This window comes from Salvia hispanica, chromosome 1 (assembly GCF_023119035.1).
Source record: "Salvia hispanica cultivar TCC Black 2014 chromosome 1, UniMelb_Shisp_WGS_1.0, whole genome shotgun sequence".
Lineage (NCBI taxonomy): Eukaryota > Viridiplantae > Streptophyta > Magnoliopsida > Lamiales > Lamiaceae > Salvia > Salvia hispanica.
This window is the reverse complement of record NC_062965.1, coordinates 30845345-30862770: the sequence shown is the minus strand read 5'-3', so window position 1 is coordinate 30862770 and position 17426 is coordinate 30845345. Positions and strand designations below refer to the sequence as shown.

At 34.1% G+C, this 17426-nt stretch overlaps 2 protein-coding genes across 3 annotated transcripts; both read right to left on the bottom strand.

Moving 5' to 3' along the window:
• Window positions 1–460: 460 nt before the first annotated feature.
• Window positions 461–5029, bottom strand: LOC125202316 (boron transporter 1-like). Of its 2 annotated transcripts, XM_048100694.1 has the most exons (12): window positions 3850–5027; window positions 3665–3747; window positions 3385–3577; window positions 3166–3304; window positions 2698–2863; window positions 2425–2591; window positions 2157–2330; window positions 1984–2079; window positions 1771–1908; window positions 1380–1699; window positions 1039–1309; window positions 461–949 (listed from the first exon to the last, which is right to left on the bottom strand). In XM_048100694.1, the coding sequence occupies exons 1-12, from the start codon at window positions 3951–3953 to the stop codon at window positions 659–661; spliced, it is 2142 nt and encodes a 713-aa protein (XP_047956651.1). In that variant the 5' UTR covers window positions 3954–5027; the 3' UTR covers window positions 461–658. The 2 variants fall into 2 exon arrangements, with proteins under 2 accessions (XP_047956651.1, XP_047956650.1); XM_048100693.1 differs by having other exon boundaries at window positions 3385–3747; window positions 3850–5029.
• A 10585-nt stretch (window positions 5030–15614) lies between these two features.
• LOC125208234 (probable protein phosphatase 2C 25) lies at window positions 15615–17341 on the bottom strand. The gene is made up of 4 exons (XM_048107819.1): window positions 16881–17341; window positions 16342–16677; window positions 16064–16243; window positions 15615–15974 (listed from the first exon to the last, which is right to left on the bottom strand). Exons 1-4 carry the CDS (start codon window positions 17220–17222, stop codon window positions 15813–15815), a joined length of 1020 nt encoding a protein of 339 aa, XP_047963776.1. The 5' UTR covers window positions 17223–17341; the 3' UTR covers window positions 15615–15812.
• Window positions 17342–17426: the final 85 nt, after the last annotated feature.

The window sequence follows — 17426 nt, the reverse complement described above, 5'->3', positions numbered from 1 at the left end:
AATCAACCTAATGATCTTACCTCCATTATGAAGGCTAAAACTGAAATTGACATTTGTACACACCAAATTCTTAGCTAAGCAAGTTGTTCTAAAATACATGATCTTGACAACTTATTACTTATAATGCATTTAATCAATAAACATTTTTAAATGCGAATCATTTGTCAGTTTAATAATTGCTCCTCTTGATGCCTTTTTTCCTGGACAAAATATCACCTCAAAATATTGATAGACAAGCTGACTTGGTAGCTCTCTGGGACATCCATTAATTTAAAAGAACATATACACTAAAAAATTGTCATTTTTTTAAAAAAAGAGTCTATTTACTTTTTCAAGCATCTTATAATTTGAAACCAGACACTATTTATATATGTTAAAAGTGGATGCATTTTTATTTTTCATCCATCAATATGTATATGCTTGTTTTTTCTCTAAGAAGAAATGTAAAAAAAAAAGTGTGTTTCAAATAAATAACTCCCATTTTTATGATTAACGGTCTTCTGCCCATGAGAGTGAAGGTTGTGTACAATGTAGTAAGACAATAAACACAAAAACTTAGATGTTAGAACAGCCAAATATCTAAATTATTACTCAAGTCTCTTCTACATAATAAGGACCTCTCAAGCACCAAAATGAGAACTAATGGAGATTGTCTGGATCAAGAAGATGATGATCCATGACTATTTTGTCCGAGAAGGCTCGGGGTTTGCCTTAATTCTACGTGTCTACCGTTCGACCTCGGGCTTAACTCAGATCGTATTTCAGTAAGATGTGGGCTCTGCACCCTCTCAGGCAGCCGAGGACTGTACATGGACTTCATTTCCTCCAGAGGTGGCTGAGTTGAACTATTGACCTTTGGGCTACGACCATGGCGGATCTCACCACGACTTCTTGTAATCATCTCGTCCAACAACTCACCACTGTCGAGATTGATGGTATTACCTTGTTCCTGAATGCATAAAACCCGTGTTATTCATTCGTATTACCTTCTTATTTACATCACAAAACTATTGTTAAACCCGTGACATGAAGGCTTACGTCATAGGATATGTTGTAGTTAATAGCAGGGGCTTCTTCATACTCTGCAGCATCCAAGTCTTGCAGATGAGCTCCTTTGAAGAACTTGGGAAGCAGATACTGGCGCACGGGGACAAGAAGCATGATCAGCAAAGGGAAGAGGACGCCAGCTATGGGGATCCACGTTATTCCAAAGCATAAAAGCAAGTAAAACGTCTGAAACAATGTGAAGAGCGCGATTGTTTTGAATGGCACAGTCTCCACAAAGGTCGCGTGATACTCCTCTAGCACCCTACATCAGTTGCAGAGAATCAGAAAATGTGAAACGCAGCATTATGGTGCGCTCTTAAGCACGAACTCACATGTATCTTCGACTTGGAGCTGTGAAAAGCAGCAAGATTCTTTCCCAGAACTGGTTTCCTGGCAAGCTCTCGATTGCCATGAAGGCAAAATAGCCCCAGAGGACTGCAGTGGGAATCTTTTTCAACAGAGGCATGGCAGCAAGACAACATCCAACCATTAAGGCCTGAAGTAGATTGCTGACGCGTTGCTCCTTAACTTCCACAGGTAGGAGATCATCGACATCCTTGTCCACATCAAAGATGGTACCATCAACTGGTGCGTCCATGTAGCCACTAGTGGATGCGAGCTGAATGGTTGATTCTTTCAGCTCATTTAGCCCCTATTCAGAACAGTGGTTAAGAATATGCAATCAGTGTTTAAAGGAATAAGCCATTCTTAAACGAAGCATACCAAAGCAGCTGGAGTTTGGTATACGAGTGGAGTCTGCATCTCCGTGTATGCTTCTTGCATGCTTCTATACAGCTGAGATAGATTGGCATTTTTACTGATGCTATCTCGTGCAGTTGATACGAGCTTGTTCCTCAAAAGCTGAAAGGGAGGCCCACAGCAATGAGATGACAACACCTATGTGGCTATTCAATTCTTCGAATTTTCTGGATTTACCTGATGTTTCAGAGTGGCCAAACTTTTCGTGTGCATTGGGGACTGCGGAATAACTCCATTGGCAGGAGGAATGCCGATGAGACCGCATACTATCACCTAGTTACCACGATATATTAGATTTCTATCATGAAATGATGAGAAATACAAATAAAAAATTTTGTTCGACAACTTACCAAAACTCCCAAGAGCAGGAGATCATAGTGATAAGAAGACGGCTTCTTTAGATTGAACTCTTTCTGCTGTGCAAGCTGAGATGCAACACTATGATCAAAGTAATAAAGCACAGCTATCATTGTGGCAGGAATAAATGCTCCAATAATATAAAGTAGTGGCAAATCCCCCATGTCCTGAGACATCCAAAAGATAGAGAGAGATCAGTGACTCAGATATGGGGTATCTCATCACTTTTATAGCTACTTTGAAAGGATAAAGGAGAAGCACCTTGATGACTGTCCAGTTCGTGTATGCACCAGCTGACCACGGATTTGGGCTAACGAGTCTTCTTGGTATCCCTTTTGGAACGTCGCTAGCTGGTATGTAAGACACACCAGTCCAAACGAGCACCATTAGTGGGACACCATAGTCCGTGATAAACCCTCTAAACCACCCTTCAAATTAGAGTTACGAGTTAGCAAACTCTGTCTATACGCAGTCTGGAGTTGAACTTATTCGTAGAATTTCCTTTATTAAATACATTCTTGATAGTTAGCGCACCTGCACCATAGCGCCAGGTTCTAGCCTCACGACTCCTCAATGCAGTAAGAAGAAGGCCAAATGAAAGCACCAAAGCAAACATTCCGTTTCCAAAGCGCCAGGAAGGTAAAAGAGCAGTTGCACTTTCGTTTCCTCTCTTAGGAACGCCAAACTCCTCCACAACTCCCTAAACATAACTCAGAGATTTAATCATCTTGATCAAAGAGATTAGACAGGCAATACATATCCTCACAAAAGCAGGTGCAAATTGCAAAGAAGAGTTAAAAATAATTGACTAGAAAGCAACATTTTCAGACTAGTTGAGCCACAAATGACAGTCTAGTGATTGACTATATAAGCCACTGATTTAGCACAAATAATTTTCTAGGAATTCGCAATTCATTCACGTAAGAAGGCCACGATGGTTGCTAAAAATTATACTTGCTCATCTATGAAAAGAAAGTCGAGGAAGGGTACAGTGATGCTCACACGTATTGCCTGCTGCATAAAGAGCATTGCGATTAAAAGACCAAACAATTCACCAGCAACACGCGTAAACCGATTGATAATAGAGCAAGCACCTAAGATAGCCAGCAAGAAAAGCAAAATGGATGTCCACACACAGACCCTACACAAGACAGTTCAGCATTCAATAGCAAATTTCTAGAGTTTTTGGACTTTCAAGTGTAAAGAACTAAAAACTCATACCATGCTGTCCAGGCTAAGAACAACTTCTCCCCCAAATCTTTTCGATCTTTGGCAAAATCGAACATGAAAGTGTACATTAACACTGTGGGCTCGGCTACACCAAGTATAAGTAGTGGCTGTCCACCTATGACAGAGTGGATCACACCACAGAGTGCAGTTGATGCAAGTGTTTGCACTGCTGTTAAAGTTCCATCTGCAACAACACCAAGTTTTCCTATAAGATCTTTGCAACATAACAAAAAGATGCCAAAATTTGAATATTCGGACGAATCTGCCTTACTGGTGTTTCTCTCCAGTTGCACACCGAAAGATATAACAGGAATTGCAGATGCAAAGAATATATACGTTGTTGGAGCCAAGATCCTACAAAACAGCAATTACAATTTCAAATATCTTGAAATGACAGTCACAAACATGAGAATCATTTCTATACATTACATTTGAAGCATGATCAATGACACGAACCTGATACCTGCGCCTATCCCGCTACTCCAATCTTGTTTGTAGCACAGAAGCCTCCCTTTGAGATCATTCTTAATCCCACGAAAGGGAACAAAGGTTTCCTCCATCCCAAAATTCTCACACAAATATAGTTTAACAAAGAAACGCGAAAATGAAACAACACTAAACTCGAACAAAAGTGGTACTCGAGAGGCTTATATCTCAAACTATATTTGCATATAAAAGGCTGTGGGCAGAAGAAACATAAAACTACTTGATTATTGTAAAAAGTTGGGATATCTTTGAGGCTATGTATAATACTCTGAGACCTTTCAAGAGGTCCATATCAACTAAAATCTGTCAAGAATTTGAAAACAGGTTACATCCTGATAAAATTTGATAAGAATAGTTTGTATTTGTTCAACTGAAACGAACAAAAGAATTGATCAGCGATGAATGAAGTGTGATCAAACACAGAAACTGGTTATAGCTCTGCAAGAACTTTCCTAGGCCTACTTGAACTCCATGTTAGTATCAGAAACAGAAAGGATTTAACGAAATGAATGCATTACTGATCAACAACACAGAAGTGAACTAACGGTTGGCAACAATAATGCTCAGATCCATCATATCAATACTCAACTTACATCTAAACAGAAACTTTTCGAAATCATCAACTACTTCAAACCAAAATGCAAAGAGCCAAAAACCAAGAAGCAAAATGAGATAAATTTACATGGTAAAGCCACTTTATCCCAGGATCCTAACACTCAAAAAGCTTCAAACTTTGCAAACAGAAAGGGGAAAACAGCAAGAATCAAGACAATTTAGCGAGACTCCATTTATGGAAAAGTGAAGGTTTAGTTAAAGCAGAATTGCATGAATAAGATTGAAGGGAATTAGGGGGAGCCCATGGCTTTATATAGTGGGGAGGAGCGATCTAACTCGGTCTAAAGCTAATAGGCATTAAATGGTGTTTAACAGATTGAGCAAAATTTCTATGCCTATTTGAGTGCGGTTACAATATTTGAATACACACAGTTTCTCAAGAGGAGAGAGAGATTTGGGAAGAGAAATTCCAGAATTAGCAGTGGAAGTGCAGGGCAGTAGTATAGAGTGAAGACAATGTACCAAGAAAACAACGGAAATGAAGCTATAAATGAGCGAAGCGAGAAAGGAGAGGGAGAGAGAAAGGGTGTCCTTTCACGGTTTTTTTAATCGTGTGAGAGAAACAAACTCTTGAGCAGAGATAGTGTGAGGTGAGTAAGCATAAATACTGTTAGCATGCAAGTAAACAAAAAACTAAATTCAAGATTAAAAAAATTATAATCTTGAAAAGTTGCCTGCAAAGAGAAAACATAATTATTGTGATTTGTGTCTAAGACACGGAATAAATATGTTTGCTTCAGAGAATCAACCATGGAAATGCTGCTATCCAAGATAACCGCCAAAAGAGTTGCTAAGAAATTAGGTACAACTATCCTTTTCTCCCATTTCTCTTTTTCTTTTCCTGGTATTCTGTTTAATTTACTCTATCCATCCCGATTAAGAGTCACACTTTTTTATTTCGGTTCATCCCCGATTAAGAGTCACACTTCCTACTTACTATATTTGGACATCAAAAATACCTTTATTGTTGGCAAAATTTACACAAAATACCATTATTTACACAAATTTATTACACACAAAAAATCAAAGAGGTCCAATATTCCACCACCTAACTCCATTTATTACACATTCAAACACTTCCTTAAAATTCGTGCCCAGTTAAAGTGTGACTCTAATCGGGGACGGAGGGAGTAATATTTTTCTTCTAAAAATTCCATTTGAAGAATCAAAATTAAATCCTTGTCTCACTGTTTTTATACAATAATATCTCAATTTTAAAGTACTTGCTAGCATAGATGTAAGAGCATCCGCAATGGTCGGCTAGCGACCGGCTAGCCAATTCGTCGCGCTAGCCGATCGGCTAGCCGAACCATTGCAATCGGCGAGGACGAAATCGGCGAGCGGATCGGCGTGGGCTGGCCGATCGCTCGTCGCTGGCCGGCGCTGGCCGATCGGCTAGCCGCCATTGTGGCGGCCCGATCGGCCAGCGATCGGCCAGCGCTATTTTTTAATTTTTTTTAAATTTTTTTTTAATTCTTTTTTTAATTTTTTTTAATTCTTTTTTTTTTTTAATTTTTTTTAATTCTTTTTTTTTATTTTGAAAAATTATATAAACGCGATTTTCTCTATCTCTAAATTTCTGTACAAGAGCAACATCTAGCGATGGACAACAACAACTAGCCCAATACAAAATTAAGACCTAAAACAGAAACATGTCATACCGTCGGGTAGCGGCAAACTATAACGGATTCAAGGCATACTAACATTTTTTTATGTATTTTTTTAATAAATTAGTGAGGAGTAGAGTGGGGCGGTGGCTCGTGTGTGGAAGCCCGGATTTTTTTTTATTATGCAATTTTTTTTTATTTTTAGTTAATGTACTTTTTTTAAAAATAAAATTAATGAATTTTCCCGTATATGTCTCGTAAATTTAATTCGGTAATTTAATCGTGATTTTAATTCCGTAAATGTAGTATATTTTGAATTATTTTTATTATGGCTGGCCTATGGCTAGCCTATGGCTGGCCTAAATCTGATGTGGCAGGTGAATTTTTTAGTGTTGCTGACGTGGCAGGGGAGAGAATGGCTAGCCTATTGCTGGCCTAAGCACCATTGCGGATGCTCTAAGATGATTCTTAATCCCAAGATCTAACACGATAATAGAGCAAGTTCCATGCTTGAGCCAAATTCTACTATGTTAAAACATTCATATTTAAGTTGTCTCACATCAACATTGTTAACATAAAAAGAAATCATTTTTAACACCTAGTTAATCACTCCTTGTAACACCACTTGATTTAAGGATGAAAATTCAATAGAATTTGGTTGGTCTCCCTTTTCATGTATCATGTATGCTTAAGTGAGTGAAACTATACCTACCTCTTAATATTTAATATTTCCTCCGTTCCAAGGTAATTGAAGCATTTTCTATGGGCACGTGATTTAAATTGATGTGTTAAAAGTTAAAGTAAAGAGAGTAAAATAAGAGAGGGTATTATAAAGTAAGTGAGATGAAGAGAGAGTAAAATAAGAGAGATGATAAAGTTTTTGCTAAAAATAAAATGACTCGACTATTTTAGAATAACCCAAAAAGAATAGTACTAACAACTTAACTATAGAGTATGGTATTAGAGCATTGCTTATGTCTGAGTTAAATGTGTCATTTGGAGGTGACGAATCACGAGTGACTTGTTCAGATATTAACAAATACTACAAATAATTTACATGTGCGGATGTGTTGAGATATTCACGTGTGAATGTTTCGCAATGCAAATATATATGAAATAAAAAGAGATAAAATTAATTACATGGTGAGACATTTCTCATATGATAATTGGTTTTGGATGAAACCTTATATTTGGTTTGATGTTTTATAAATAGGATCGGTCGAGCCACTAGTCTAGCCATAATAATAAAATATATGGAGTATTAAATAAAAAAATTAATATTACTTAATTTTAACAATATCTTGATTTACAATTTTATTAGAAATAATGAATTATTGTATTTATTTAAAGTTTGTGCTTTATTATTAGTTTATTCTGTTGTTTGCAGTTAAACTTACCGCGTGTCATATGTACAGTATTTCTGAAGTTAAAATAGTACTTATATTTGCATATAATTTGAATAGATATTACTCCTTAATCTCAACCACAAATTAATCACTTATGTTGATAATTTTTTATAAATAATTAAAGTTCAAAATAGGTTACAAAAATATTTATAGTGCAATGGACAAGATACTATCCTATTTTAGTCGAAGTAAGTTTTATTACTCTAACGCAGTGCTCTTGCTTCTCATAGAATTTGGTTGACCTTTTTAAAGAAATGTAGTATGTCTCATTTTGACATGATACAATTTCACTCCTACTATTTTAGAGGAAAATAGGATTTGAAAACACCTAAAACTATTAATTTGATGACTAAATTTATATACCCAAAGTCAGCAGGACTGTCAATTTATGTAATGTGTATTTTTAAATTAATTAAATGTAATACGGACAAAAAATAAAATTGCCCAAATCAATAAGATATTTTTGGATTAATGAAAGAATCAAATATTTTCCCGTCAAATATTCAAATCTTGCTTGCACAAAATTGGACTTACAAACTTGACGGTTTTAGACTTGAGAGTTGGGACTCGAATAATTGGTATAGAAATCTTAGACTTTCAATGCAATCACTGATATTTCTCTTAATTTAGTAAATAATTGAATGCCTTAACTTGGCAACAATAATAACTAGCGCCTTAGTAATTATATGGCATTAAAATTGCTATATCAGCATCAGAAATTAGAGACTACTATAGGCTAGTAACTACTACTACTATGAAGAGGTTTTAACTTAAAATCGCACAAATCATTAGGTTTTTTTTAATTATAAACTTGCTAAGTTGCGCACAACTTTAGTTTGCTTTCTATATCAGTAATAGTTAGTTATCTCCCTTTCGTGTTAAAGTTTATTTAGCATTAAGCTTTTATGTCATTTGCAATTTGACATAAAATTTTTCAATACATAAACAAATATGGGCGGTTATAGATAGCAAGCTTATTGCTCATCAAATTTGTCCATATTATTTCCTTTTCCCTATTTTATGAGTTTCATCGTATTCTAATAAAGACTCGTGTCGAGATGTCCATAAAATGTGTAAAATTATTATTTAAAAAAGTGATAATATTTTTTTATGTGTTCACCACATAGACATCCTCACATGATTCCACATCTTATTCCTAAATAGAGTACTACAAAGAAATCAAATTTTGTCACGAGAGGTTTTATATACGCAAGTAGCAATCGAAACATACACTTAGTTTAAATCTAAATTTCATACTGTCACCGGTCATTTAATTTAATTATTAAAAAATGTGTTACCGTGTTGCCGATATAGGCATATGTTCGGGTCACTGCGTACCCTAATTTAACACCCCTCACAATACTGTCGGACCGGAATGTGGGGGACCCTAAGGGTTGGGGTAATTTCAACCTTTTTTTGTATGGGAGAAGAAAGATCATCATGATCCCAGATTCTAGCAACTAGTTTTAGCTTTAGATTAGGAAGATTATTACTGAATTTATCATCATAATCCCAGATTTAAGTATCAGAAGTGACAAAAAAATAACATTAGATCACTATAAGAGTAGTTTTACTTTGAGACGGTGTAGATTTTAAGAAATTAATGTGAAAAAAATATATTGCATCTTCCATTTACTATCTAAAATCTCACTTTGAGTCACTGCCGATTTTAAAAAATATAAAAATGTTAGTTAAAAAATTAGTAAAATGTGTATAATGTTTTTATAATTTTATTTTATAATAAGACGTGAGTATAATCATTTATTTGAACGTGGGATCTATTCATCAAAATAACAAAGAAAATGTTGGCACAATAACTGGAGTGATGCGCAAATTCAACTGAAATGACATGCTAGAAGGTTAGCCTAATTAATCAACCGCCCAATATAAGCATATTAGGTTAACTCATGTCGTTATCATTTCGTTCTCATAATTTCAAAATCTGTTTTATCATTAATGCAACAGGAGTATATACAATCATGTTAGGGCTGGGCAAAAATACCGAAAAAATGATATATCGCTCGTATCGTATTGAAAAATATCGAAAAATCGAATTTTCGATATATCGTAATTTTCGATATATCGATACGATATCGTATCGTAAGTTTTCGAGTTTTCGATACGATAACGATATGGATTTCCTTATATCGCGATATATCGTTTTATATCGAAAATACGATATATATCGAAAATTTTCGATATATCGATATTTAAAATTTTCGATATATATCGATATTTTATTTTCGATATATATCGATATTTAACGATATATCGAATTTCGGTACGATATATCGAAATATCGATACGATAACGATATGATATTTTTTTATATCGAAAGTTCGATATATCGAAATTCGATATATCGAAACTTTCGATACGATAACGATATGAAATTCTTTCATATCGATATTTTCGATACGATACACGATACAACGTTTTTGATACGATATATCGTATCGACCCACCCCTTATCATGTCGCTTAGTTTAGAAATCGATTGGATTGATTTTAGAATCGGTTCTATATTTAGTGATATAATTTCATGATTAACTTACCCTTAATACATAAATTTAATTATTTTTTACAGTATTATTTTAATTAAAATTTATTGATTTAGGAATTAAATATGGTGATACTAATTACCACTCTACATAATTAATTTACTATATTTAATTATAAAATAATTTCATAAGTACCATATTTTTTTCAATTAAATTTTCACTTATCCATTTTATGTTTAATTTCTAGTTTTCTTCTTTGTCCTTTTGTTATTCTTTCATAGTTTATTTCATTTTACTATAAAATTTCTAAAATAAATCACCATTAGATATAAATAATCAATATCTTAACAAATGAAATACTTATCTTAATATACTAAAAAATATAAAAATATATTAAGCATCTTTCTTATTAAAATTAGAATAGAACAAAATCATGTAGAAACAATGCTTATTATAAGTAAATTATAAAAACAATTGTATACCAGGGTACGTTCAATCATATAAATAATTGGTAGTAACGAGACGACAATTTACTTTTATTAAATCAATTGTGGCAAAAATGTATATATTAAATCATGCCTGTCCATATTTAAATATCACCTAGTTATATATATACGTGTAAATTGTTTGGTTCTTGCTTCATATCAAGAAAAAGCTTTTCAGGTTTGGAGCTTGAAGGATTGACAAATGACGATGATAAATGTGTCTTCTGCAAAATCAAAAATGAGACCCTTAACCTTTTTCTTTTTGTGTGTAAGTTTTGGTATTGTGGTCGTTCTCAATGGAATGTGGGATGTGTCTTATTGCTCCCTAAACTAAGCTAAGGCAAATCTCCTCTCATGTAGTGAGACACCATTCATGAAAAAGTTCGATATGATGTTGTGGATGACAATGTTCTACACCATCACATGGTTAATTTGGAATATTCAAAATATGAAATCTTCAAGGATTGAAGCAAAATTGGAAGTTCGAGAAATGACAACTCTTTTGGCATCTTGGCACATGAACATTAGGTTGCGTCATGACTTTTTTTTTACCAGGCTAAAGCTACATGAAGTGAGGTAGTGACTACGAAAATATTCCTAGGCTTTCTTCTATATGTCGAAAGGATTAGGCGTGTTTTTTTGCTTTCTTATCGCTTTTGATCTGTTTTATATGTCTTGTTTGGTATTGGTTAGGTGTGTTTCTTTTGTTGTATTTTGCTTTTAGCTATGAAAGCTCTCTTTTCTTTCCGCAATAACTGTTGCATGGTGATGGAGTATTACTTTTTTCTTTTCTTTTGTGTTGATTGGTTTGTAAGAACCCCTCTTCACCCGCTACCAATTTAAGTATTTTTCTCATAAAAAGTACTTGTATATATGTAAAATTAAATAAAAGTTCCATGTATATTAGTGAATATAATTGTCATTATATCTTGTTAACAATCCTATTGTTTTGCCATTCGGATTAGACATATCACATATGTCAATAATATCGTTATAAAGTTTCTCCATTTCTTATAAGAAATCTATAAGATAAAGCCCCAAATTATTAGTACATCACATTCCCAATATGTAAAAAGATAAAGTTCTCTTTTGTACGGACACCATGCTGCCTTTTTTGATAATCTTATCTTTAATTCCCTAAAGTAGAAGGAAAAAAATATTATCTTATGTACACGATATTGCATAATGCATACGTGTATATATTTGCAACTTATTCATATTCAAATGGTTTGGAGTTGTGTGTAGTGTACCTACTTTTACTTTCATCCTCGTGTTTTTTAACAAACCTCTTGTTTAAATTCGGTATTTGGATGATGTAAAGTGCAATTTGCATTAGCATTAAGTCCTTTTTATTTATTTTGGTTAATAGTTACTATTACTTAATTATAAACAAGTATACCCTAAAAAGTTAAAAAATATATTAATTGTTGGCTGGTGTGTACGTCAATTAGGTATGTGATCAGAAATAATGTGCCACCTGACTAACTTTTCTAAAGCTTACTACACATATTATTTATTTATTTAAATTTGTGTATTTATGATTGGCTAGGGCGTTAGACCAACTTGTTTCGTGGAATCCACATTTGCCCATTTCGATATTTGAAGATAATAAAGGGAAATATATAACTAAAATTGCTGACCGGTAATTAAGCTTTATTTGTTTTTAAGTTTAATTAAATTACTTATATTTGGAAAACTTAAAATCTCAAAGAATCGAGATCCCTAATTCTTTGTGAACTTAGATGATACACAATAAGAAAATCATTAAAAAAGAACTAATAGTAGTAATAAACTTGATTTTTACTCATATTTTTTTATTGGGTCTATAAACAAAAGTTATCTACTACTACTATTTTTGAGATTCAAAGCACACTCATGAAAACCAATTGCAAGGTTTTCCTCATCCCAAAATAATATGGTGAATTAAAGAAGACTATTAATGAAGAAACAAATATGAGCCCAAGTTGTCAACTTTTATATTTCATCATATTGAAAATTTACACGATTTAATTAATGGCATTAAATAACTATCTGTATTAAGCATAAACCACATATTAATTATTGTTTAATACTATTAGCCCGTTTTAGAAAGAGAAGGGCCCCTACTCACTTCTAAAATTCGGTCAAATGAATAAATTAGGAAACAGTAATAATATAGTTACTTTTTTAGTCAACTAACAATTATCTAGACCAATGGTGACTAATTAGAAGCGTGGACCATATATTAATGATTTTAGAGCTCTAGCTTTGGTTTGGCCCCTACATATTTTATCATAAAATGATACATCTCCATGCTTGCATTATCACTAGACAAACCTTTTTTTCGTAATACATGTAATCTTGATCGAAAAAGACAAACCTTTGATTTGATTTTGAAATAATTTTTATGTTTTGTCGTCTATATCGCGTCTTGTTAGCGATACCATGTGTTGAAGCTTTATACCAATAGTGAAATATTTGGTTTGATATTGTTTGTAGACGTAGATACACATTGTAGCGAATTGAGTAACCAATTTATGCGTTTATTTTGTTTATGTTCGGGATTACTTGTATCGATTTCCTAACATAGACAATATACTATATACAACAGTCATTCATGCACTAGTTATGTCTCTTCACTGGACATGAACTATCGATACAACTTTATGTATCTATAAACTATTTTGAAAGTATCAAATTTGCTTTTGAATTTATGTAAGCAATAAAATACAAAATTAATGATTGAAGCATCTTGAAAAATAATTCAAACGCATAGAACCAGCTGAAATAAACCATGATAAGATATTAACAATAGCATGAGGAAAAAAGCCAAGAGTAACGGCGCATAGCCTATGAACGTAGTCTTGTCATAAAAAGCCTTAAAGAATATTCGTAGTTTCTAAATAGTACTAGTATTATTAATATTGCTATTACGAAATAGTGTCATAATTACACATAAAGTTACTAAAATGAATCAATTTTAATCTAGTTTAAAATTAAAATAATGATAATGTTGTTGGACGATTGGGCTACTTAATTTAGTACTACTATTATTAATTTTTTTCAAACATCAAACACGGCAAACTACTTGATTAATTATTAACCAATTCTCAACTCGAGAGGCCAATTTTTACGATAGTACGACAATAATACAAAGTACTCCACATTTATTCTTCAAATGATGCAAGGATACAGCTTCTGAAAATGAATACTACTCCCTCTGTCCCGGCTAAGATGACACATTACTTAGCCGACACGGGATTTTAGGAGTTATTGGTTAAAGTGTTTAATTAGAGAGAGAGAAGGTGGGTGTAAGTATTAAAGTAGAGAGATAAAGAAAGATGGATGTTTTAATAGGAGTGAGAAATAGTGGTTGAGTGTATGAATTGGAGAGAGAAAGTTACCAAAAAAGGAAATGTGTCATCTTAGTTGGGACAAACTAAAAAGAAAAACGTGTCATCTTAAGCGAGACAGAATGAGTACTATTTTCAAGTCCGGCATAATATAGGAAAAGATAGAAATAGTATAGATGCCCATTGAATTCTTAGTCATAACCCAAAGCCCATTTTGTACAATTTAAGACCCAATCTTCGCCAAAATGGGCCAGTAGTTGAACTACTTAGGTAAACAAAAAATTCTAGAAAAGCCCATCTGCATTAGAATTTATCCCACAATTTCCAAAATTCAAGTCTTAATTTTCTTCTCTTTCTTTTTGGCCTAATGATGTCTAAAGACTAAAATCACGAATTTGAAATAAATAGTGTTTAATTTTGATTTTCCTATAGTATTAGTGTGACTAACATTATTATTATTATTATTATTATTATTATTATTATTATTATTATTATTATTAAAATTAGTGACAACATAAGCCTACTTGTTTCCTGTTCTATTTAGGTCAGTGTTTGCCACAATTAAGATTCTCTTTGTCTCCATTAGACTATGTTTCCTGGAAACCTAGGCCCCTCTCATCAATTTTAATTATAAAAAATGCTTAATATAGTGTCTCTCTTATAACATGGTTGTTCAGTTGGCCAATTCAGACCAAGTCAATTCACTTTCTTCATTGACAATGAGGTGGTGCTATTTGTCTGTTATTGGTTTTAAAATATTTTATATATTAAAAATATAAAAATTATAATATTCCATTAAAATTCATAATTTTTCGACCACTATAAATAAAGATCAAATTTGCTATAGTTTTATTTCTATATACACAACAAAATTTATTTTTAATTACATATAATCATTTTTCTATTCTCCAATTCCCAAAATTTCAATTTTTTCAACATATTCTCTTTTGTATTTCATTGGTTGTAATTAATTGTTCGTTCGTTTGTTTGTTTGTTTTATTTTATTTAATTCGTCATATTGTGTTTTTTTTTTAAATTTTCAATAATTCAATATTCTAATATAAATAATAGTAGTATATTTTTGCGTCTTATCAGACTTCTTAGTTTCTCTCCTCCCTAGAGTGGCAATTCCCTTTCTTTTTCCAGTCAACATTAAATGCTAAAAAAGGATTCCACAGCTTCTTGACGCATTGTGGAAAGAAAAAACAACTGGTTATATGGAAAAAAACGTGTTGATTTTCTTTGTGACTAAAGAGTGGAAGGGAGGTAATTATGGGATTGGGGAAAAAGTGTTAATGTAGAAAAATTTTCTACACCACCGCTGTTTATAGAAAGAATGAACCTAGTGTGTGGATGATTAAACTTGTATAACAATTTAGGACATCCACAGTGCTGCCAGAATCACATCCTCATGACGCGAGATGCATAGAGGGACCATCTATGTATTGTGGATCCGGCAAGTATTTTTCTGGTGTCGCTGGATACAACAATTACATCAACTTCCTCCTCACCAACACTAATCTCTTCAATGATGAGTGATAGGGCGTCGATGATAAGATTCACAGTCAATGGACGTCATTACAATATGAGCCACTATCTCGTAGATGACATCTATCCAAAAGAGCCGACGTTCGTCAAGACAGTTCCCCGTCCATTTAAGACCAAAATGACTCGTTTTGCGCTGAAACATGAGTTGGCAGGAAAAGTCCCCGAGCAATGTGTGGCCAAATTGCTCACATCTAACTCAATAAGATTTAATTAAAGAAATTTGAGCGCTTTGATCCACTCGATGAAGAATAAACATATTTTCTTTTATTTATGCAATTGACTAGTATGCCATCTATATTAATACATGATATATCATATATCTGTACAGTAATAAAGTCATTGTATGAAATCTGAGAAGTTAAGAGAACAGTAAGCATCCAAAACAATGTCATAAGACAACTAACTCTACATGTTAATCTATAATCACTACTTCCTCAAAGTTAACAAAATCCTCCAAGGTTAACAACCATCACACTAATATCATCAACAGCTCCTCTTGAAACTGCAAGATCAACAAGCTTCCTACAAGCTGCCAAAACCTGAGGCTTCTCCATACCTATGCAAAGAGGGCGTGCAATATCTACAGCTTCTTGATTATTCACCTGAATTAAATAAAAAAGTTTCATCATTACCAGAAACTATATTAAAAAAAGAAATATTCATCATGTAAGAGAAATTTCAGAAAAACTACCTTGTCCCACAATCCATCAGAAGCTAGGACAAGAAATTCATGATCTGGTTCAAGTCTGATCACTTTAGTCTCAGGCTCTGCTGTGATCCATTGCTTAAGATATCGATCTCCGATGCTTCTAGAAACTGCTAATGATCCCAGGACTCTCCAAACACCGTTACGCTCTTCAACAAAACCACCCTACATAAACCATCACACAACAACATCAAGATTAGATTTTTTTCACAAGAAACTGGAAGATTAGTGGAACTGAATATATACATGTGTCTTATTATTACCAGCTTTTCAATTCTTTCCCTCTCGTCTTCACGGAGGCCAGGGCGGTGATCGGAGGTGAGGGCCACCGCGGAGCCACCTCTGCTGAGAAGTGCACGGCAGTCGCCTGCGTTGGACGCTACGAGATTGCCGTTCTTGATCAGCGCCGTTACACTGCAGGCTCCACCTCTAACATCTTTGTTTAGGAATTCGGAATCTGTGGTGAGGTATCCATTCTTCACAGCCACCTCAATTTCGTTGCTTTTTTCGAGTTCATTTAATATGTTCTTTTCCAAATTCTTAGCTGCAAACTCTGCTGCACTAGCGCCTCCATGCCCATCAAACACACCAAAAAAGGCCTGCAAAAATGGCAAAAACATGAATTCCTTCTCACCCTTTTCAAAAGATTGTATTTTTCGAATTCTCCAACCTTTTTCATTGATCAAGAATGAGAAAAACATGTTTTCCTTCCCACCCTTTTCAAAATATTGTATTTTTCGAATTCTCCAATCTTTTTCATCGATCAAGAATCGTTACAAAATAGTCAACACGTGAAAGTTACCTGCTTTTGATCGGATTGAAGGGAAAGAGTTGCAGAGAAACGATCCTCCATCACATCCTTCCTCCCTCTCTTGCAACAAACTGAATAGCCATCTCCCTCCACCTCATCCACTTCCGGAGCCATCACCGGCGCCGGCGACTCCCTCTCCGGCACCGCAACCACCGGAATATCAAGCCTCGCCGGCCTCTTCCTCTTCAAGAGAGGCGATGATTCGGCGCCGGCAAACCCCCTAAGCCGGCAACGCGGCTTGTTGAACCAAGCAAGACGAGGAGATGAAGACGATGATGTTGATGATGGAGAGAAGACCGGCGAATTCGAAAGTGCAACTGTGCAAGATGACATCTTTTTTTTTCTGCTCTTGGTTTTTGAGTTGGGAATAGAATCAAATAATTTGTGGGTTTTGATTTCGAAAGATTGGAATTAGCAATATAAGGTTAGTGGAGTCAATAATCAGTGTATAATCCGCGTTGAATGAGTAGTGCTCTTATTCTATTTCTACATTATTTGTTTTTATTTTGCTGTAGTCCAACTTCTTTCTTCTTAAGC

Excerpts from the sequence above, each read along its gene's own strand:
- LOC125202316 (XM_048100693.1), bottom strand. The coding sequence starts at position 3,953 with ATGGAGGAAACCTTTGTTCCCTTTCGTGGGATTAAGAATGATCTCAAA. Across the intron at positions 2,331-2,424 it reads CGAACTGGACAGTCATCAAG|GACATGGGGGATTTGCCACT; the intron begins GTGCTTCTCCTT and ends TGGATGTCTCAG. Across the intron at positions 1,909-1,983 it reads TGGCCACTCTGAAACATCAG|CTTTTGAGGAACAAGCTCGT; the intron begins GTAAATCCAGAA and ends CCTCCCTTTCAG.
- LOC125208234 (XM_048107819.1), bottom strand. The coding sequence starts at position 17,222 with ATGTCATCTTGCACAGTTGCACTTTCGAATTCGCCGGTCTTCTCTCCA. Across the intron at positions 16,678-16,880 it reads TTCAATCCGATCAAAAGCAG|GCCTTTTTTGGTGTGTTTGA; the intron begins GTAACTTTCACG and ends CCATTTTTGCAG. Across the intron at positions 15,975-16,063 it reads CTGATGGATTGTGGGACAAG|GTGAATAATCAAGAAGCTGT; the intron begins GTAGTTTTTCTG and ends TATTTAATTCAG.